The sequence below is a fragment of the Arachis ipaensis genome, chromosome B10 (assembly GCF_059453495.1).
Source record: "Arachis ipaensis isolate K30076 ecotype BB chromosome B10, ASM5945349v1, whole genome shotgun sequence".
Lineage (NCBI taxonomy): Eukaryota > Viridiplantae > Streptophyta > Magnoliopsida > Fabales > Fabaceae > Arachis > Arachis ipaensis.
This window is the reverse complement of record NC_142435.1, coordinates 22,267,989-22,291,195: the sequence shown is the minus strand read 5'-3', so window position 1 is coordinate 22,291,195 and position 23,207 is coordinate 22,267,989. Positions and strand designations below refer to the sequence as shown.

At 34.3% G+C, this 23,207-nt stretch overlaps 1 protein-coding gene across 1 annotated transcript; it reads left to right on the top strand.

Moving 5' to 3' along the window:
• Window positions 1–17,978: 17,978 nt before the first annotated feature.
• Window positions 17,979–18,599, top strand: LOC107620322 (uncharacterized). The gene has a single exon (XM_016322501.1). The coding sequence runs from the start codon at window positions 17,979–17,981 to the stop codon at window positions 18,597–18,599; it is 621 nt and encodes a 206-aa protein (XP_016177987.1).
• Window positions 18,600–23,207: the final 4,608 nt, after the last annotated feature.

Genomic DNA, 23,207 nt, shown 5'->3' with positions numbered 1-23,207 from the left:
AATTCATATTTCAAATAATCCAGGAGACCAGCTACAAACAAGAAAATTAACCATTCTTTGCTTAACCCAGTTACCTGGTTTGTGAGCTCTTCAAATTGGCTTTGACACTCTGCAACGGTGCTGGTTTGTTTCAGTTCTTTAAGAGCAGCTTTGGGATTGTAAAACTGGTGCTGTCCAAATTGCTCTAGCAACGCATCCAAAAAACCCTCCCAAGTGTACGAAATATGGTTGTTGACTCCCCAGCGGTACCACAAATAAGCTGCTCCAGTGAGATGGAAGGAGATCATTCGGATCCTCATGTCTACAGGCACATCAAACCACTCAAAGTATTCTTGCGCCTTGAACACCCACTCTTCCACTTTCTCACGGTCAAAGCTTGCGAGCTCTACCTTCGTTCCTCGTCTCCCTTGAAAAATCAGTTGAGCGGTGCGGCTGAATAAAGAGTGTTGCAACTCCTCGTCCTCGGAGTCACCCGCTACCTTCTTTAATTTCAGAGCGTCCTTTAGCATCCCACGGATCTCACGCAAAGACCCTTCTAGACCATCCATGCGATCGTTTGTGGAGGAGACTTGACTAGCGATATCCACATGGCTTCTCTGTAATGCGGCCAATTCATTTTGGTGGCGGAGTTCATTGGGATTCACCATCCTCTCTCAATGAAAGCACCAATTGTTATACCTGAATTTGCATATAATGAAACAGTAGAAGAATGCACAGGATAGAAATAGAAGAAAAAGAGAGCTTGTTATTGAATGATAACAGAGGTTCAGGTATAGCCCCTTTTCGAGTAAGGGAAAACTCCTCCAAGACTCACGTCTTAATCCTTTTCTACGTAACATGTGAAAAAGACTCTCACCACTATATACTCTTTCACACTCTCTAACTAACTTTTCCACCTCAGCAGAGAAATAATTCTCTGGTTCACACTCTCACTTAGACGCATAGTCCCTCATCCAAGTGGGAGCTCTCCTATTCCTACTCATTATGGGCTCTGTTTCTCTTGCTAACCCAGCCCCTTGTTCCTCATCATTTGCTGAATTCTCCTCTAGGCTTGGTTCTGATGGCCCAATATTGTCTGAGCTAGATGGAGATCTATCAGAAACCATGCAAATATTATTAATTTTGTGCTCCATTACAGAATACAGGAAGAATAAGTATTTCAGTTTGAAATTATACTAAAAACGGAACACATATACCCTTACATGTGTCAGAAAGTACGAGATGGAGGTTACAACTTAAAACCCACTTGTTTATAAATAGTTCTAACGACTAGTTATACTTATACATAAGAACTTTTTAATTTAAATAAATATATAAAATATATTAATTTTAAAAAAATACAAGTTATTTTTAAAATGTGCACCTATCATTTTACTGCAAGTACTTGTAAAATGAGTTATAATATCTTTTCACTTAAAACATCTATAAATTGAACTGATTCAGATATATGTAAAATGAATCTGTTTTGAAAATTGTTGTCTGAAACTAAATGGTGTTTTGAGTCTGAACGTGTGATCTAAACGCCAAGAGTAAATCGTCGACGCCCTCACTTAGACGATAGTAGAAAGTATCTGTAAGAAATTATGATTCTTAAGTTAATAAGAATTTTTTAGTAAGCTAAGTATAAAATGAATTAAAAAAATACTTGAATGTTAGGATATTTATAGAGTAAGAAAATAGACTAAGTCATTCTTTGAAAATGACTTCAGATAATTATGAGTAATTATTTTCTTCTTGAGTAAAAAGTTATCCTTATGTTTGAGATGGTTGTAACCTTAATGGTAATAATCGAAATAGTGGAAAAGAGATTTTGACTTGCTTTCCAAGTTAGATGGGATACGAGTTGTAGATGATCGGTATTTTAACTGGTTTGACTCGTGTAAATGTGAGGTCAAATAGTTTGGATTCACCGCTCTTAGACCAAGTTATAGGATAGTGATCCAATAGGAGGGTTATTCACTATTCAATATTGTCTTAGGTTGGACTATCTTAAGCCAAGTATGGACAGAGTCCATGTCACTTCTATTGTAAGTGAGATGATTCTTTCACTTTCATATCCCACAAAAATAGGTTTAAATTGTTGGGCTTATTTTTCTTTTATGTGAGATCCAAGTCTAATTTTAGGAGTATTTTTTTGCATCTTTTTAACACTAACCTAATCAGAATGCTAGGATTTTTAGCAAAAGAGGGTATAGCCACAAAAGTGAGAGAGAAGAGAGAAAATAAAATTTCTATTTTTATGCAAAGTAGCAATTTTTAAATAGCTGTTTCTCATTCGTTCATCGTTGGATTTGTTCATCGTTAGGCTTTTCTTCTTATTAATTCGGAATGATGAAAATGTTGATTGGAGATCTGTTGTGGAAGAAATTTGCTTCAAATAGAAGCTCTAACTTTGGATATTTTACTTTTTCTTGTAATTCATTTGTAAGTTTTGGTACTTATATGCATGATTTGTGCTTTATTTGAGACTCTTTAGTACCTCATATTTAATTATAATGGAGCTATTTCATTAATTCATTGGTGTGAACAACTCGTAATTTTTACATCTCATATTGAGGAGATTTTTCATGTTAAAATATCTTAATGTGTTTTTGTTTGCTTTACTTGATATATTTACTTGCTCATAATTATCGTCATATTGTATTGTGAGTGTTTTTATATTATTCTTGTGTTAGATATTTGTGTTGTTTCTACTAATGAACTCTTTCATACACCACTATTTTTAAGGATTTATATTTAATCATATTTTTTGTATACAATTATTTTCACACAAATTGTAAATTTTAGTTATAATATTTACAATATAATTTTGAATCTATTGCATCATAATCTAGCTATACGTCATTTTTCATAGAATTTTCTCGCTATTATATGTGTTTGTAATTTGAAATAAAAAATCAAATAATTTTTTTATCTGATTATACACAATTATTTGACGATTACTTCGCTACTTTAAAAAATGAGAGGATAATTTTTCTTATATTATGCATTATTGCATGCTAAACCTAATTGTGTACGCATTTAACATATTAATATATTTTCTTACATATTTTTATTTGAATATGAAATATCGTGTTTCAATTAAACTTCCAATAATTAATTTCTCGCCTAATTTCGATTATAGAAGTAAAAAAATTGAAATTCTGGGAAAGTGATATGAAAAATAACATATTTTGGTGATAGTGTATTGGACTCAAAATTACATTGTAAATATTAAATTTATAATTTGTGTGGAAACAATTGTACAACTTAATTGAATATAAAATTATAAATAGTTAAAAGTAGTGGTTTAAGCAAGATCCAGGAGTGAAAGGGCCATTTCACAATTCACATCACCAAAGTTGAGATGGGTCTGGTTCATTTGCATCAGAAGTAAATTGGTTCATTTCGTAGAAGCTCCAGCCTCCAAGTAAAATAATATTATGGAAAATTAAAATTTTAGCACCTAAAGAAGTTAACGTGGTTATAATGCATTAGTGCTGGATAAATATAGGGGTGAGCACGGATAGCGGGTACCCGATTACCTGTCTGAACCTGAACCGAACCAATTAAATTGGTTTTGGAATCAACGGGTAATCAGGTTCAACTCGAACCAAACCGATAACCTTTGTTAGTGATTGGTTCGGGTATCGGTTCTGGGGGTGCAAACCCGAACCAACTCGTGAACCCGATCATATATTAATTAATTAAAAAAAATTGGTGTTTAATTAAAAAATTTGTATTTTCATTAGACAAAGATTATTCACTATTAATATGTTTAGATTTTAATGAGTTTAGTTTTTACTGTATTTGGTGTTTAACATGTTTGAATTATTTCTATTGATGTTATTGTTGAATTTTTAAGATAAAAATTTGATTTTTTTATGAATTTCAAAGTCATCGGGTACTCAATTACTCGAACCGAACCAATTCGTTATTAATTGGTTTGGTTTAGTTCGAATACATACACAAAAAAATACAAATCCGAACCAAACCGAACCAATTACATTTTAATTGGTTCAGTTCTAATTTCATCTTGAACCCAAATCAAACCGATCCGTGCTCACCCTTAAATAAATAAGTGTTTTTTTATAGAGCACACACTTTGACAATAAAGCTTGCATTGCTGTCAGTTTTTGCTTTATTATATTATACCAGTAATAATAAACTTAATAATTTTTTCTCTTTTATTAGAAATAATTAAATTATTATATTAAATTATTTCCATAATCTAATAAACAAAATAAATACCTTAATTTTAAAATACCAATCATGAAACAGATCTTAAAATGACTTCAGCAAATTGTTATATATTTTTTTTACTGATGGTTATGCACTTTAAATTACATACTTTTAAACTTTTAACCGACATTTTTTGTAAAAAATATTTGATTTCAATTTAAAATATTGATTTATTTTTTCAACCATCTAAAATTTTTAAAATAGAAAAAATAAAATAAATACTAAACAATTATATTATACAACAAATTTGTTTGTGAATTTTTGCATTACCTTTTATTATACTTTCTTGTAAAAAATAATTTAATCAAAGTTAACTCATTTTTACAATTATAAACAAAGAAACGCAAGCATAAAAGAAACCACGTTAATGTATTATTCAACTTAAGCAACAAATAATATAAAAAGAAAGTTTAGTAATTTGACTGTTATTATTATTATTATTATTATTATTATTATTATTATTATTATTATTATTATTATTATTATTATTATTATTATTATTTAAGACCGTCTTTTTTGACAAATAATACCAATTTCTCTTTTACTATTTTTTTATTTTATAATTTTTATTTTATTTTTTAAATATTCTTAAAAAATATTCACTTTTTAACTATTTTTTTTAAATTAATTATAGTTTATAGATTCTTAATTCTAATGAGGAGACAAACTATACTTCATGAATGACATATGTAATCCATAGTACTTGCTGAAAATTTTTTTCATCATCATCATATTTTTTTTTTTTGAGAAATTTTAGGGTGTTGATGGAAAAAATTTTTAACACTTATAAAAATTATGTACCAAATAATTAAAAGAGGCATGTGTTCTTTTTACTTTTGCACCAAGTACTATAGATCACATATGTCATTTATGACTTATAATTTGTCTCCTCATTAGAATTAAGAATCTATAAATTATAATTAATTTGAAAAAAAATTAAAAAGTGAATGTTTTTTTAAAAATATTTAAAAATAAAATAAAATTTATAAAATAAAAGAAGAAATGGTAAAAGAAAAATTGGTATTATCCGTCGAAAAAGACGGTCTCACAATAATAATAATAATAATAATAATAATAATAATAATAATAATAATAATAATAATAATAATAATCAAATTACTAAACTCTCTCTTATATTATTTGTTGCTTAAGTTAAATAACACATTAACGTCATCTCTTTTATGCTTGCGTTTTTTTGTTTATAACTGTAAAAGGGTTAATAGTCAAATTCGTCCCTAAAAAATCACTCATTCTTTAAGTTAGTCTTTAAATTAAAAGATTTTTTTAGTCATATTAGTCCTTGAAAGATAAAACGTAAGTCAAATTTGTCCTTCCGTTAGTTAGATGATGACGTGTCACGTTAAATACCACGTGACATGATGACGTGGTAGGTTAATGCCACATGTCACAAAATGATTGGTATAACACCCTAATATTCAAATCCTTATACTTGAGTCATAAGTCAATGATAATAAGGTGGTACGACTCACAAGGTGGATTTTTAATACATAATTATAAGTATAATTGAAAGGAGTATTAATCGAGAAGGCTGAAAAGAGTAAAAATAAAATCACGAAGTCGTATCACTCACGCATCGACAACGAAAAGATAAAACGTGAAGTCGAAAGCAATATACAGCTAAAGGCATAAAGGAGAACAAGGGAAGGATAGTATATAAATATATAACATAAGTAAATAGCCACTAGTCGCGGCCTGCAAAGTTTAGGCCGGCTAGGGTATAGTATGAAAGTAGTTGACAACAGTATCTCCTAATCTCTCCCAAAAGAAACATAAGAGCCTCTATAGGCAAGTTCAAAAGAGTTCAATATATGATATAAGCTTTTCAAAATAAAGGTGGAGAGATTCTAAGCAAAATATAAAGTAGAGAATATAAAGATCTTCGCCATCTCTCAGATGAACCACAGCTCACTTCTGAGCACCTAGACCTGTATCTAAAAAACAAGAGATATATACGGAATGAGAACCCCCGACCCATGGGTTTCCAGTACGGTGAAAGTGCCAAATAAATACAATGCATTGTAATAAAAACCCACTAAGCATCCTAAACTTCCTTTCACCAAACATTCACCCTATGTTCTCGCTAATCCATAAATGGGCAACTGTCATAAGGGAATGCTAAGTCTAATTCTTATTCTTCATGCTTCTTAACTCTCTCTAGCTCTCCAACGAATCAAAATCAGAGTCATAAACAAAACCATCACCAGTTATTCTGTCTCAGCAATTCTATATCAATACATCATATCCTCACTTGGAGCAAGTGAAATCACTTCACCGCGTCTACCCAAGGAGTTCAAATTATCTCATTCAATAATCATTATCATTATTCAATTACATCACCAACTCATCTCATCAAGAACCGCCCTCAGCGTCCACTGACACCAGCATGAGGGACCTCTCAGTTATACAAACACAAGCAATACAGACAAGTAGTACACAATTAAAGTACAAGTAGAACAAGTAGCACATAATCAGGTAACATAGCATATATGATATAGCAATCCAAAACAAATAGGCAAACCCAAATAATTCAAACATATGCAAATGATGAATGCCTGCCCTATGCCTGATGAGTCTCATTTGTCGGTTATAAAGCCAACCTGACAAGTCCTAGTAGCTAACCATTGGACTGTCCCTCTGTCGTGCATCCCTAACTCGAGTTGTTCTCAATCATAAACATGATTATAATCATAATCATACAACACCTACACTGGTGTTTATCCATATAACACCCACACTTGTGTTTATCCACGGGGACGAGCTCATTCGAAACTTTCACAGTGTCCGGCCACACTTACGACATAGGGTCAGCAGAGTATCGAGTCTCAACCTGGAGCACGTGGTGGCTAGTCACTGCTTTCATCCAGGGAAACTCGTATCTCAGATAATCCTTCCACATTCATTCATAACATTCTATAATCATTCATCATGACTATATCGTCATTTAAACATCACATGATGGCACATTTTGTACATCACTCATCATAATCCAGGGCAAGTGGGGCAAAACTACAACCCTTGCGTCCACCCGAGGAGCCTCTATACTAACCAACCTGGAGAAAGCGGGGCGAAACCACAACCATTGCATCTACCCAGGAGGTACGTTCTCATATGCCAGGAGGAACCAAAGAGGGGATCCTAACCTCCCACCATCTCACTGGGGGCGATTTTATAATACCAGGAGGAACAAGGAAGGGGATCCTCACCTTCCTTCCTCTCTCTGGGGTCGCACTTCCGAGAAAGAGAGCTCAAGATAAAATAATCATTCAAAGCCATATTTTCATTTTCAGCCATAAATCAATATTTATCATAGCCATCCGGCTCATGGCATAAACCACAACCAGCCAATAATCATTATTAAACACAGCCCATTGGCTCACGGCATACACCGCACTTCCATCATCACCCTCAGCAACTCATACAGTCATCATTAATCATAATACATCATTACTCTCCCCTTACTTCGTCCACAAGTTACCACATCTCCTAGCCTCTTTCTATCGCTAGGCATACTATAAGTATTTAGGACATAAAGGGTGAGAATGGAGACTTAGGAGTCTGAAATTTGGCTTTAAAAACTCAAAATCAGCTTTGGAGTGAAAACGTGGTCACGCGTGCGCGTTGCCCATGCACACGCGTGGAAAGCAGAAAAGGTATAGTGACGCGCGAGAGGGCTTAGGTGATCCATGATTTATGTTTCGTCTTTCGTTTCCTTTTCGTTTGTTTCGAGAGATATATTGATCACTTCCGATTCTTTTTCCATTGATTCTTTTTCGATCGAGATGTATGGATCCATGGGTCTATGTGTCTATATAGATCCTATTCATGGATTAACGTCATGGATTAACGAAAATGTGCAAAAGCTCTATTTGCCTCTGCCATTCTATGAGTCTCTTCCTTTTTGCATATGGCATCGCCACTCCCTTTTGCAGCATCCACTAATTCGGAACTTAATTTGAAAGCCATATTTCGACCCGGACGTTTTCGGGATGCCCTAATAACCAACGAATGGCAAGTGCTTTTCCTTGTGTGGATCCTATTTCAATGGGAACTTGATGAGTAGATCCGCCTACACGTCTTGCTTTTACTGCTATATCGAGAGTTACTCCACGTATTGCTTGACGTAAAACAGATAGTGGATTTGTTTCTGTCTTTTGTTGATATTACCTTGACACCAAAGAAGAGTTCGACCCAATGCTTTATTTCTGTCCTAGTTGATCCCGATTCGACATTAGAAGTATATTGATTTTTCACCAATAACCGAATACCTTTGTTTGTATATACTGCATTTTTGATTCCATTCATATTTGATTCCATTCATAAATAGATTTTCTTCCCTATGAGTTCTAGTCTCAATAAGAATACTAGTTTTTATTGTTCATATGTTATGATTTGAATATATCACACCAATTCGTTATGTATGGATGATGAGATTCCATTGATACAGAGCCAATCATTCTTTTTTCTCTGACAGATGGTCAGAACTGCATCTGGGTTCGAATCCTACTGAGAGGTCTACTAGAGATCAAAAATTGCTGAAGAAAGAACAAGATGTTTCTTTTGTTCTTTCCGGGCGATCAGAAAGTAAAGAAATGGTTAATATATTCAAGATAATTATGTATTTACAAAATACTGTCTCAATTCATCCTATTTCATCAGATCCGGGATGGAGGCATCCAGGGGTCGCAGACCGACCATAGAACCCTATTCAAAAAGCGGAAAGCATTAGCTATCCGCTCTCAGGTTGGGCAGTAAGGGTCGGAGAAGGGCAATCACTCATTCTTAAAACCAGCATTCTTAAGACCAAAGAGTCGGGCGGAAAGGGGGGCTCTCCGTTCCCGGTTCTCCTGTAGCTGGATCCTCCGGAACCACAAGAATCCTTAGTTAGAATGGGATTCCAACTCAGCACCTTTTGAGATTTTGAGAAGAGTTGCTCTTTGGAGCGCACAGTACGATGAAAGTTGTAAGCTGTGTTCGGGGGGGAGTTATTGTCTATCGTTGGCCTCTATGGTATGATGATTTGAAATTGCAGTCAAAATATTGAGTCTCATTTTCTATGTAAAAGAATTAAGTGAAAAAAAAAATTAGAAACAGACGAGTCTTATTACCCCAGGATTGGATAATTAGTAATATTGTCTTGAAGCGGGCTCAAAAGACCAACAGGCGATGCGTAGATGGCAGAAAAGTAAAGTGACGCGTGCGTGTCAGCTACGCGTACGCGTGGATGCGCTTTGTGCTCCCCGCACAACACCAGCACAATACTCGCACAACTCTCTGGAATTTTGGCTAGGAACATGAATCAGTACATCGACGCGTACGCGTCGACCAAGCGCACGCGTGAGAGGGTAAAAATCGTGAGTGACGCATGCGCGTCGGCCATGCGTGCGCATCGGAGTATGTTTTACCAAAAATTTTACTAAGTTAAAAAGCTGCAGAATTACATTTTCAAACCCCAAACTTCCAACACACATAACTTCTTCTACAAAATCCCTTTTGCAACTATTTATGAACCGTTGGAAGGAACTTTGAATAAACTTTCATAAAAATCTAATTTTGAAGAATTCCGAACTCCGTGGACTGAGTTACAGACCGCCAAAGTTGGTCAAAATAAGTTTTTACCCAAACATAGAAATCACCAATTTTTCCAATGTTCACAAGCCAAATTCATTTTCACTCATCCAAATGACCACAACCCAACTACATTCACATAATTACACTCAATCAAAACCAAACCTACCTCATCTACACAATTTCACCCAAAACTATCAAAGTCCACACCTCCAATCCTCAAACCTTATTATTCAATAACCAGACCAATTATTCACACATTCAATATCTAAAATCCATCCAATCTCTTATATCATCATACGATACATACGTCAACTTATCTTCCTTACCTCTTTCCGGCCTCTGGCCCAAAATTCACAATTTAAATGCATATTTCACAACCAACACTCATTATCCAATTCATCAAATTCTCAACACACCAAACATACAAATCACACAATTCTCAACCCAATCATTAATTTATATTACATATCAACTATGCATATTAGTACCAACCATTTATACAATCCAAACTTAATCCTAGGGGCATTTAGCCTAGGAATTCTCATCACACCACATGGTACTTAAATGAAACTTAAACCGTTCCTTTTGTAGCCAAAATAATTGAACTTCTTCTTGAGAGTCTCCACCAACCCTTAGCTCTAAGCCTCACCAAAGCTCCTCAAGCAATATCAATCTTCCAATTGTGCACCAAAATCACCCAATACGCTAACATAATCAATTTTCACACTTATAATCAACCTAGGGTTCATGAAATTGATAAATCACAAGGGTTTGAGTATTTTTTACCTCAGCCCATATGAAATAGGGATAGAACCCATTTAGAATCCATATTAGAGTGTCCCTAAACAACCAAAATCACAAGATTTTAACACTAACTATCCAAAAACGTATAACAGTGGGGAATTTTAAAAACTGGGCAGAGATGAATAGAATACTCACCACAATAACTAGATAGAATTAAAGAGTATGAGAAGAGCAATGCGTGGCCATAAACGGCTTATCAATCGGAGTTCCGGAGAGAAAGTTATGATGATTTGAAGTTGGAACTAGGAGTAGGTTTTCTCCTCTCTTCTCTCTTCACCAAAGCTGCGCCCAAACCCTTTTCTTTAGGGTAAATGAGCTGAAATGCTCATAACTAATTTTTGTCCGTTGGTCCAATTTTGGGCTAAAATCCTTAAGATTAGGGTTTTAAATCGCATTTTAATATTTCTACCTTTCCTAATTATAAATCATAATTTCTTAGCCTTATTCACTTATAATTAATTTTTCCAACTACAGTACCAGACAGATCTCAGTTGATGCTGCCGGTCAAAATTCCAGTGCGCATTTTTACGCAGAAAACTATGTTTTCCAACTAAGATTGCTAGATTTTCTAACCATATTCGCTCCTATTTAATTTATTATTTGATTAATTACGATTTGACCGGATTTTACAATTGGTTTAAGGTCAGTAACACCTAGCATGTCACGTGACACTTGACATGTAAAAAAGTTATTTATAATCAAAATAATCCCTGAAAGTTCAAACGTAAGTCATTTTCATCCCTAAAATTTTAAAAATTAATCAAATTAGTCTTTGTATAAATTTCTTTTATTTTTTCTTTCTAATATTAAATTTAAAATATTTTTTCATAGTACTAATTTTAATATTATTTTTTAGATCTTAATAAAATTTTTTTTACATAAAATAATAAAAATAATTAAGTTATTATAAAGTTATTTTGTTATTTATATTTTAAAATTTTATATTTTCAAACTGTAATTTTTTTATAGTAAACTTTTTTTATTTAAACGAAGTTATCAAATTATTGTTGATTATAAATTAAAAAAATTAGTATTTTAAATCTCACTAAATAATATAGTAGTTATTTTAGAATTTAAATCTTTTAAATTTTTTAAAATTATAATTTTTATTATTATTTAATTTATATGGGTAGAACTCAATAATTAAAAAACCGATTTGTGGGATCACTTGTTGACTCTTAATATTTTAATATAGTTTTTTTAAATAATAATTATATTTATTTATTTAGTAAAATCTAAAATATTAAAACTTTTAAAATAACTACTATATTTATTTAGTGAAATCTAAAATATTAAAACTAGTTATTTTAAAACTAGTTATATACTAAAAGTTTTAATATTTTGGATTTTACTAAATAAATATAGTAGTTATTTTAAATATTTTAATCTTTTAGATCTCACTAAATAAATATGATAGTTATTTTAAAACTATTTATATACTAAAAGTTTTAATATTTTAGATTTTATTAAATAAATATAGTAGTTATTTTAAATATTTTAATTTTTTCGATCTCACTAAATAAATATAGTAGTTATTTTAAAAAATATATTAAAATATTAAGATTCAACAAGTGATCCCACAAATCGGTTTTTCAATTATTGAGTTCTACCATATAAATTAAATAATAATAAAAATTATAATTTAAAAAATTTAAAAGATTTAAATTTTAAAATAACTACTATATTATTTAGTGAGATTTAAAATATTAAATTTTTAAATATATAATCAACAAAAATTTGATAAACCCGTTTAAATAAAAAAATTACTATAAAAAATTATGATTTAAAAATGTAAAATTTTAAAATACAAATGACAAAATAACTTTATAATAATTTAAATTTTTTTATTATTTTATATAAAGAGAATTTTGTTTATTATGGTGTAAAAAAATATTAAATTAGTACCATTAAAAAACTATTTCGAATTTAATATTATGAAGAAAAAATAAAAGAAATTTATATAAGGACTAATTTGATTAATTTTTACAATTTTAGGGATGAAAATGACTTACGTCTAAACTTTTAGAGACTATTTTGATTATAAATAACTTTTTACATGTCAAGTGACACGTGGTGTGTGACGAGAGAACTTTTGCGTGGTCTAGAAATTTGCGGATAAATCCTCGTTGCAAGTATAGTTTCTAAACCTTCAAAAGTCCTTTCATACAAACGTTTTGGTTATCACAAGTAACAAACCCCTTAAAAATTGATAACCGAAGTATTCAAACCTCGGGTCGTCTTCTCAAGGAACTGCAGGAAAGTATGTTCTTATTATTGGTTATGGAGATTGTAGAATTGGGGTTTTAAGAATGAGGAACAAATATGACAAATAATTTAAATAGAAATTAAAAATAAATAAATAACTGTAAAATAAACTTTTGGCAAGGTATGAGAAATTGGAAGTCCAGACTTAGTTATCCTTATCAATAATAATGAAAGTTGAATCTTAATTCCACTTGGTTAACCTTTACTGAAGCAAAGGAAAGTCAAGAGACTAATTAGTTTGATCTTCGAATCCTATTTATTTCCTAAGAAAAGGTTGGGATTATTGAAGTTCAGTTCAATTAGCAAAGATAACAGTTATCAATTATGTTGAGATAAGATAACTCCTGAGTTACTGATTCCTTAACCAAAACCAAAAGGGGAAAAGTAAATTTGCTGGAATAAAAAATGTCTTCAGATTGGAAGCAATGGTGACATAAATAAAAGAGAGCAATAATAAACTGAAATACCTCAAATAATATTAATTCAAATAATCTGGAACATAGAAGAATTCATAAATTAAATGGCAAAAGTAAGTAATCAACTAAAGTAATGGAATGAATAAAATAAAAGGGAAGCTTAAAGTAAAGGAACATTAAATCTGGGATTGAGAGTCACTCCTAAAACTAAGAGAGATCCTAAATCCTAAGAGAGAGAGAGAGAGGAGAGAACCTCTCTCAAAACTAATCTAAATCATGAGAAGTAACTAAATTGGCGAGCTCTCCCTCAATGGATGCATTCCCTCACTTCATAACCTCTAATCTATACCTTCTGGACTTGGATTTGGGACAAAAAGGGCTTCAGAAATCGCTGGGAGCATTTTCTGCAATTTCTGGTACGTGGCCTCTGTCACGCGTCCGCGTGGGTCATGCGGTCGCATCATTCGGAGCTTTTCTTGTCACGCGGTCGCGTCAGTCATGCGGCCGCGTCGCTGTTGATTCGCGCTTGGCATGCGTCCGCGTCGTCCATGAGATCGCGTGGATGCCAGTTTCTTTAGGAACTCCGTTTTGTACTTTCCTTCCATTTTTGTATGTTTTCTTTCCATCCTTTAAGTCATTCCTGCCTTAGAAGATCTGAAACTACTCAACACACTAGTCACGGCATCGAATGGAATTAAAGGTAATTAAAATAATTAATTTTAAGCATAGGAAACATGTTTTTCACATACATCACATAATAAGGAAGGAGAAGTAAAATCATGCAATTAATATGAATAAGTGGGTGAAGGATTGGATAAATCACTCAAATTAAGCACAAAATATATCATAAAATATGGGTTTATCAGTGTGCTAGGTGTCACTGACCTGACACGTCAACCAATCATCTTGTGACACGTGGCATTAACCTACAACATCATCATGTCACGTGGCACTTAACGTGACGCGTCATCATCTAACTAATGGAAGGACTAATTTGATTTACGTTTTATCTTTCAAGGACTAATATGACTAAAAAAATCTTTTGAAGACTAATTTAAAGAATAGGTGATCTTTCAGCGACGAATTTGACTATTAACCCATTATAAAAATGAGTTAACTTTAATTAAATTATTTTTTATGTTTTAAGAAAGTATAATAAAAGGTAATGCAAAAATTCACAAACAAATTTGTTATACAATATAATTATTTATTATTTATTTCATTTTTTCTATTTTAAAAATTTTAGGTGGTTGAAAAAATGAATCAACATTTTAATTTGAAATGAAGTATTTTTTTTACAAAAAATGTTGGTTAAAAGTTCAAAAATACGTAATTTAAAGTGCATAACAATCAGTAAAAAAATACATAACAATTTATTTAAGTCATTATAAGTTGTTTCATGATTGGTATTTTAAAATTAAGGTATTTATTTTGTTTTTTAGATTATGAAAATAATTTAATATAATAATTTAATTATTTTTAATAAAATTAAAAAAAATCACGTTATTAAGTTTATTATTACTCATATAATATAAAAAAACACAAACTTACAGCATTGCAGGCTTTATTGTTAAAGTCTCTACTCTATAAGAAAAAAAGTGTTTATCTAGCACTATAACCACATTAGTTTCTTTAGGTGCTGAAATTTTTCATATATTTATCTTGATTCTCTATCTTCTTGACAATTTTTTTTAAGTAATCGTTCCATTAGAGAGAGAGATAGATAGATGGCAAGGATCTAAAAGTTTGGAATTGAGAACAGTATCGGCGGCTGGAAAATAAATCCTTTTCCATATTTGTGAGTAATCTTCATGAGGACATATTAAAGAGAGAATTATTCCATTTATTCAATTGGACAGGACGCATCAATGATATCTATCTATCCCGAAAACATAAAAGTGGGATCATATACATGTTTGCTTTCATTCAGTACACAACAAAAGGAGGGGCGTTGAAAGCGATAGCAGAAATGAATCGAGTGAAGCTGAGAGGGAAGATTATCTTTGTGGGAGAGGCTAAGTACAGAAGACGTGATGTCACTCAAAACCTCAATACTCGGAAACCACACATGGAAGCAGTACAACACAATTCTCTGTCGTCTGGACATGAATTAAGAACACAAAAGGTTGAAAAGGACCCACATGAAAATGGATGGACGAAGAAGGTTGAAGTGGCAGTGGCGACAGAAAATGTGGAATGGATACAGAGAAGTTTTGTAGGAGGCACGATGAGGCCTATTAATTTTGCTTCTTTAAGGACAATGGTTGCGAAGAACGTCCCAAATGTTGTCCAGGTTCGGCAAATGGGAGCATACAAAGCGCTTTTAACATTTGATAGTGTTTTGCATGCTGAGGAAACTTACACATTGAACATGAATGGTCTACTACATTTGTTTCACAGTGTATAGAGATGGGAGGAGTCGGAGCATAGTAAAACTCGTAGAGTGTGGCTGGAATACTTTGGGGTTCCGCTGCACGCATGGTCAGTCGATACGTTCAAAACTATAGGAGGTCAATGGGGCGAAGTCGTTGGATGTGATAGAGAGACGGAATTATGTAACTTCTTTACTGTCGGACGTGTTCAGATTGATACTTGTGTAATGGATGTGATTCAAGAATGGATCCATATCACTGTTGGTACGGGAGAATTTGATGTTCTAGTGAAGGAGGTTGGACATGAAGCATGTAATTTACAATGCACGGGGAACACTAGAGAGAAAGAGACAAGTGTAAAATGGCATCACAGTAACACAAGTAAGAGCCCAGGACTGGATTTGAGGCAGCGGCAGGGGACGGAAGGTTTACATGAAGGAAGCCAGGATGAAGAGCTGGTGATGATGGTTGTACGAGGGGAGGAAGAAGACAAGGGCAGATTTGTAATTCCGGACATAATTTTGAATGAACGGGTTAATATCAATAACTATCGTAATCGCGGAGAGATCAGAACAAATCAATCAGTTACTGGTGATAATCAAGACTTGCCAGATTTTGGGGGAGGGAACGTTATGAATTGTGGGGCAGATTCTGAAAAAATTTGGACATGTGAACTTAATGGGCTCGGCAGGAGGTCCATAGGGAGGAACAAAAAAAGAGTTGCCTAATCAAGCCTTGGACTGGTTGTAATAAGAAGTTGGAGGAGGGGAATCGGGCCTTGCTAGGCCCAACGCTATCAGTGTCCAAAGGGGCAGCACCTGCATCCGCGTTGGATCTTGCGGATTGGGTCTCCAATGCTTGTGACAGGAGCGGGTCGCGAACTGCAGCGGGCAAGAGAAACGAAGGCAGCGCGCAGGGAGAAGACCTTCTCGAAGGTCATAGCGGCGCACATGATGGGGATGCCACAGAGGTACTCGGCGAGTCAGGGGCCTACGCTGCCGGTTCTTCCGCGGTGGAGAGGAATGTGTCCATGCCAGTGAAGGTGGGGCTATCGACAACGCCAGGACTGGGACGGTTGGCGGGGCAAAGAACCCAGCAGTCGAGGACACCAATGGAGGTTGTGGTGGTGCGGATCAGCAGGGAGTGGAAGCCGAAGGAAGAGGCGAAGCAGATGGGATCGGGGAGGAGAGATGCACGATGTAGAATGGGGCTTGCACGGACCAGAGACTTGTTCAGATTGGTAGGAGAGTATGCAGACATGATCACGCTGGCATTAGAGAGGATGGCCTTAGCTATGAGGGTACAGATAATGAAGCAGAGGATAGTAGTAGCCAGAGCTCATTATTGAGGGAACAATTATTGGAAAACAGAAGGACCTAGGAGCTGGCCACAGAGTCAGGGGCTATGCTATATGATGAAGAGGAAGACATTATGATAATTCTACAGGCACAGAATGAAGAAATAGCTTGGAAAAGAAAAGTGGCTAAGTAGAAGAAAAAATGAGACGGTGCAGACCCAAACATAAAAGACAGGTGTGTAAGAAAATTTTAAATGATTGTTAGTGCATGGAATGTTAGGGGATTACGGGGAGATGGGAAGTTGAGGATGGTGAATGACCTAAAGAAAAAATATAACTTAAATATGTTAGGATTGATTGAGACTAAAAGGCAGGTTGTGACGAAATTTGACGTTGCAAGGTTATGGGGGCATGATAGTACAGGTTGGGAATATGTAGGTTCTGATGGTGCTTCTGGTGGACTTTTGCTAATATAGGATGAATGTGTGTTTAAAATGAATAATTGCTATAAGGGGGGAGAGGTGGCTGTGTGTTGAAGGCATAATGTTAAAGAGTAGTTTCAATTGCGCTTTTTTCTTGGTCTATGGTGCACATAATAGAGATGAGAAGACTCATGTTTGGGAGGAGCTGAGTTATATAGCTAGGTTATGTCAGGTTCCGTGCTGTTTTCTGGGAGACTTTAATGAAATAGTCCATGTGGAGGAACGGAAAGGTGCCACTAGCTTACCTCTGTCTGTGGAAGAGTTCAAGGTTTGGGTACAAGATATGCACTTAGTGGATCTGTCGCTCACTGATCGCAAGTTTACATGGTTTCGGGGATGATCTTGCAGTTGTATAGATAGAGCGTTGGTTAACGTGGAGCGGCTAGAAGAGTTTTCGGATACTCGGCTACGAGGTGGGCTAAGGGGTTCGTCAGACCATTGCCCTATAATAGTTGAGGACAAAAAGATGAAGGGAGGTCCAAGACCGTTCTAAAGTCTCGATTCGTGGTTTACACATGAGGCATTTCTTAGCATGGTTAAAGAGGAATGGAGAGGATTGGGGGATATACAGTTCACAGATAAACTAAAGGCATTGACGACTCCGTTGGGAAGATGGCATAAGGCAAACTTTGGTGGGATGGACAACAAAATTACTAAGTTTGAGGAAGAAATCAAGAGAATTGATGACATGGTAAGCAATAGCGGGTATGATGAAACGTTGGAGGCTAGAAGAAAGGTGCTGGTCTCTTGTTGTGAGAGATGGTATGTAAGGAAGGAAGTCCATTGGAAACAGATATCTCGGTCTCGGCATGCGAAGGAGATGGACAAAAATACAAGATACTTTCACAATATAGCATCAGCAAGGAGACGGAATAATAGGATTGATATACTGGTAATAAACGGCAGACAGGTCAAGAATCAAGCGAGAATCAAGATAGCGATCAGAGAGTTCTACAAGGATTTATATCATCAAGAAGCTTCTCCTATGATGGGATTTAGAGATGGCTTGGTGGGTAAGATAGATGAGGGAGATGCTTTGTCTCTAGAGGAATTGCCGTCCGCTGAGGAGATCAGAGAGGCTATCTGGGACTGTGAGTCATCTAAAGCGCCAGGCTGTGATGGATACAACATGAATTTCATTAAGAGGTGTTAGGGGAAGATTGGGACTGAATTCACGGCAGTAGTGATGGGGTTCTTTCAGACATCAAGATTACCAGTAAATGCTAATATCATTTGGGTGGCACTAGCACCCAAATTTGTTGGTGCAAAGGAGATCAAAGATTTACGACCGATTAGTATGGTGGGGTGCGTCTACAAGGTTATTTCGAAGGTGCTAGTTAGGAGGATGAGGGTTGTGATGCCGGGGTTAGTCGGGGAGACTCAGAGTACGTTTGTCAAAGGAAGGAAAATACATGATGGGGAACTTATTACGTGTGAAACAGTGAACTGCCTTAAACTGAGGAAAAAGGAGGCAGTAATAATCAAGTTAGATTTTCAGAAAGCATATGATAGAGTCAAGTGGAGTTTTGTGGACATTGTCTTACAAAAGATGGGTTTTGGGCATAGATGGATAGCGTGGGTTATGGAGTGTGTGACAAATGCATCTATGTTGGTTCTGATAAATGGTTCGCCATCTAAGCCATTCAAAATGAAAAGAGGCTTGAGACAAGGTGACCTACTTTCCCCCTTCTTATTTGTACTGGTTGTGGATGTGCTGCATTGAATGGTTGGAGAGGCAATCAGGAACAGACGTATATCACCGTTGTTGGTTGGGAGAGATAGTATTGAATTGTCGCACCTGTAGTTTGCTGATGATACTATTCTGTTTTGTCCACCGGAAGAGGAGTCTATTCAGAATTATAAGAGGCTACTGCGATGTTTTGAGTTGATGTCAAGGCTCAGGATCAATTTTGACAAGTCCAGTTTGATTCCAATTAATTGTGATGAGCAGTGGGTCCAGCGTATGTGCAACTTATTGGGTTGTAAGGGGGACACTCTTCTAGTTAAATACCTTGGAATCTTTTTAGGAGCAAATCTGAGGTTGGTGAAGACATAGAAGCCTATAATAGACAAAGTGGAGGAGAAACTCAGTCTGTGGAAAGCTAAGGTGCTAAACAAAGCTGGTAAGTTGTTGCTTATTAAGTCCGTCTTGAATAGTTTGCCAATGTATTATTTGAGCGTTCAAGATGCCGAAGGCTGTTGCTGAGAAATTGATTTCATTGCAAAGAAGATTCCTGTGAAGTAAGGAAGATGGGAGAAACGGTATGGCACTAGTAAGATGGGAAGTAGTGCAAGCCCCCCAAGAAATTAGGAGGGCTGGGAGTTGGTGATTCAATGATTCGTAATGCAGCCCTTCTGTTTAAGTAGTGGTGGCGGTTTGCAAAAGAAGAGTGCCCATTATGGAAGAAGATCGTATGTTCGTGTAATAATCTAAATCCCAATGAGCTACTACCAACTCAAGTGCTACCTACTAAAGGAGGCTCGTGGAAGGATATATGCCAACTACAGATCACGAATCAAAATATAAGGGATAAGCTGGTTATAGGGTTGTCAATGGAGATTGGAGATGGGCAACGGACAAGATTTTGGGAGGATGTATGGTTACTCTGTGGATCTTTAAAGAATCGGTTCCCGAGGCTTTTCTCTGTTTCAAACCAATGTGGATCTGTCATTGGGAATTGCGGATTTTGGAATGGGCTAGACTGGGTATGGAACTTCCAATGGAGGCGAGAGCTCTTCCAATGGGAGTTAGAACTCCTGAGTCAATTACATGAAGCTCTAAGACCTGTGAGATTAGTACGTAACTGGGAGGATAGAGTGCTGTGGAAATACGATAGGCAAGGTATTTTTTCAGCTAACTCATTTGTATAGGTGATGCAGGAAGAATTGATTCCGGAAGATTTAACCAGTTACAGTTTCACTAGAACCATTTGGAAAGGTTTGATTCCACCAAGAGTGGAGCTGTTTACTTGGTTTGTTTTGACAGGCAGGGTGAATCCAAGGAAAGGCTAAGCTGATTTGGAATTGTCAGACCGGAAGATAATGTCTGTATTTTGTGTAATAATGATATGGAATATGTATGTCACTTGTTTCTAGGCTATGCATTTGCTTGGCAGGATTGGAGTGCTTGGATGTCGGGTTTTGGCCATCAATGGTCATATCCGGGTTCGATGAAAGAGCACTTTTTAAGTTGGACAGAGGAACCGAGAAGGAAGGAGGATCGCAAGCATAAGATAAGATGCTTTCTATCGTGTGGAACATTTGGATGGAAAGGAACATGAGAATTTTTCAGAATAAAAGTAAAGGTGTTGAAGAGATCATCAACATGACTGTGACCAGCGTTAACGAGTGGATAGGTGTTGATCCCTTTTATTGTTAATGGCTATGCTGAAGATGACATAGGGACTAATTGTTGTCTGGGCTGGGTGTGTGTTTAGTTTTAATTAGAGTTATTGTTTAGCTCTGTATACTCCACTTTATTGTGTTAAGCTCTTATTTTCAAAAAAAAAGAAACTTTTTTTAAGTAGTTTTTTAAAATACAACTTATTTATCTAATTCTCTATCTACTTAATTGCTAAGCATTTTCTTGATACCTTTGTGATTGCTTTTGATCTTGTGTCTTCCTTTAATGGTCATGCTGTCCTCTTTTATATAGCCACTTCACCCATTTGTCATTGTTCTTCTTTGCCTCTTGTATCCATATATTTCTTTCTTTCAATTTATTTTCTCCCATGTACTCAACACCAACATTGTCAAATAGATGCCTCTTTGTATAATTTTTTTTTGTTTTTTTTTAAGTTAGGAATGAGATTCGAATCCAAAATTTTTAAATAAAAATAAAAAAATATATTATTTAAATTATTGTTCATTAACTTTACATAAATTTTATTCCTTATGAATCTCAAGTTTCAATTTCTCACATCCTTACTATTAATCCAATCCACGATTTTTTTATTATTTGTTATAACCCATTATTATTAGGCGTATATTAATTAATATATCAGCATATGACCGTTGCATATATATATATAAGCGTTGCATATATATTATATATATTAATAAAAATATATGAGCATTATTATTATGGTCAAAAATTTACTTTTTAAGAGGTGTTGGAATATATTTTATTTAGAATAAAAATAAAAAAGTTAATTACTAACATAAAGTAAAAACTTAAAAAAAATTAAAGTCAGTGTAATTTGAGCATATTCATCATCATCAAATTTAAAAATATCGTTGGTTGAAAAGATTTGTGTGGACTTTTTTATTTGTCCACAAAAATTAAAGAAGAACAAGAAAAAGGAGTAATGAATAGGGAAAAGGATAGAGAAGAGGAGAGGAAACATAAAGAAAAGATTATAGTAATCAAAGAAAAGGAGTTATAAATTCAAGCGGCGATGTAGGAATAAGAGTTACAAACTCAGAGGTAAGCGCGAAGGAAAGAGAAATAGAAAGGAATAAAGGATGGCTAAGGAAAGAGAAAGAGAAATGGATATGCAACGCAAATACTTAATGTTGACACGTTTACAATGAGAAAAACGACAGGTTCTTCATGAGATTGCATGTGAAAAAATAATTAACAAATGGTTTACTTAATGATTTTTTGTATTCATAGAGTTAAGTAGTCTGTTTTAATAATTTCTTGTATTCATGGACAACAGCATCGACAACTGAAAGAGGACTTGATTGAGCCCATATGGCAATTTCATAATGCTTATCATCAACTATAGAATTTAAGTATGTTTTTTTATATCAAGTAATTTTTTAAATTAATTTAATCTCAAATTATATATTGTGTATTATTGTTATTTATGAAGTTATTAATTTTTGTTAAGTCAAGAATTGATTTGGTTACTTGTGATGACAAACATAACTAATAATATCCTAACATACTTATTTTTTTTTATAAGAATTGTAGATATTAATGGATTCACCATCAAAGATAATAATCAAGTAATCCATGATTCAAGTAAGAATAATACATAATTGATTCTTTATAAGCAAGAATCATTTCATATATGGATTGAATAGCTGCTGCATTTTTATCAAGCTAAACAAGGAATAGATTCTCATTCAATTCCAACAGCTAAGAGCATTAAAGGTGCATCGGCTATCTTAATCATATTAGGAATGATTCTAACGGTAAACAAGAGATATGAAGCTTTATATATTGATGAATCATCAAGGAAGAAGGCAACTATTTTCCTGCATATTGAAGACCATAAAAAACAACATTTGTTTTTGTTTTTGTTTTTTTTTTTTAGTGTATTCTTACTTCTCTTTTATCTAGATTCAAGCTTATTTTGAGAGATACAAAAGACAAAGAGAGTAGTGCATACAAAAGTCATTTAACCTTTGATTGAGAGTTTGATTTCAAAAGTGTGTTGGGTTAGAGTGCACTTGATTCATCTTAACTAGATTGGGTTAGCACCTAGGTAATTTATTAAGCTTGTGATAGCATAGGTGGTGGTTTACAAGAGTGTGAGTTTTTTTGAATTGGTGTTTGTAGTCAATCTTGATTATAGTAAAAATTCTACTATTATTGCAGTGGAGACTAGACGTAGATCACATTACACTTCGTGACCGAACCAGGATATATCGTGGTATTACTCTTCTTCTTTCCCAAAATTTGCAACCTACATTTTTGTTTTATTCTCCTACCATGGGATGAGACAAAAACAAAAATAATCTCTTGTTTATCAGTTTTGATACATAATCTAAAAAAGTGTTTACACTTATATTTTCTTGATTTAATCATCTT

What these genes read in the sequence shown, in the direction of transcription:
- LOC107620322 (XM_016322501.1), top strand. Translation starts at nt 17,979, where the DNA reads ATGGTTAAAGAGGAATGGAGAGGATTGGGGGATATACAGTTCACAGAT.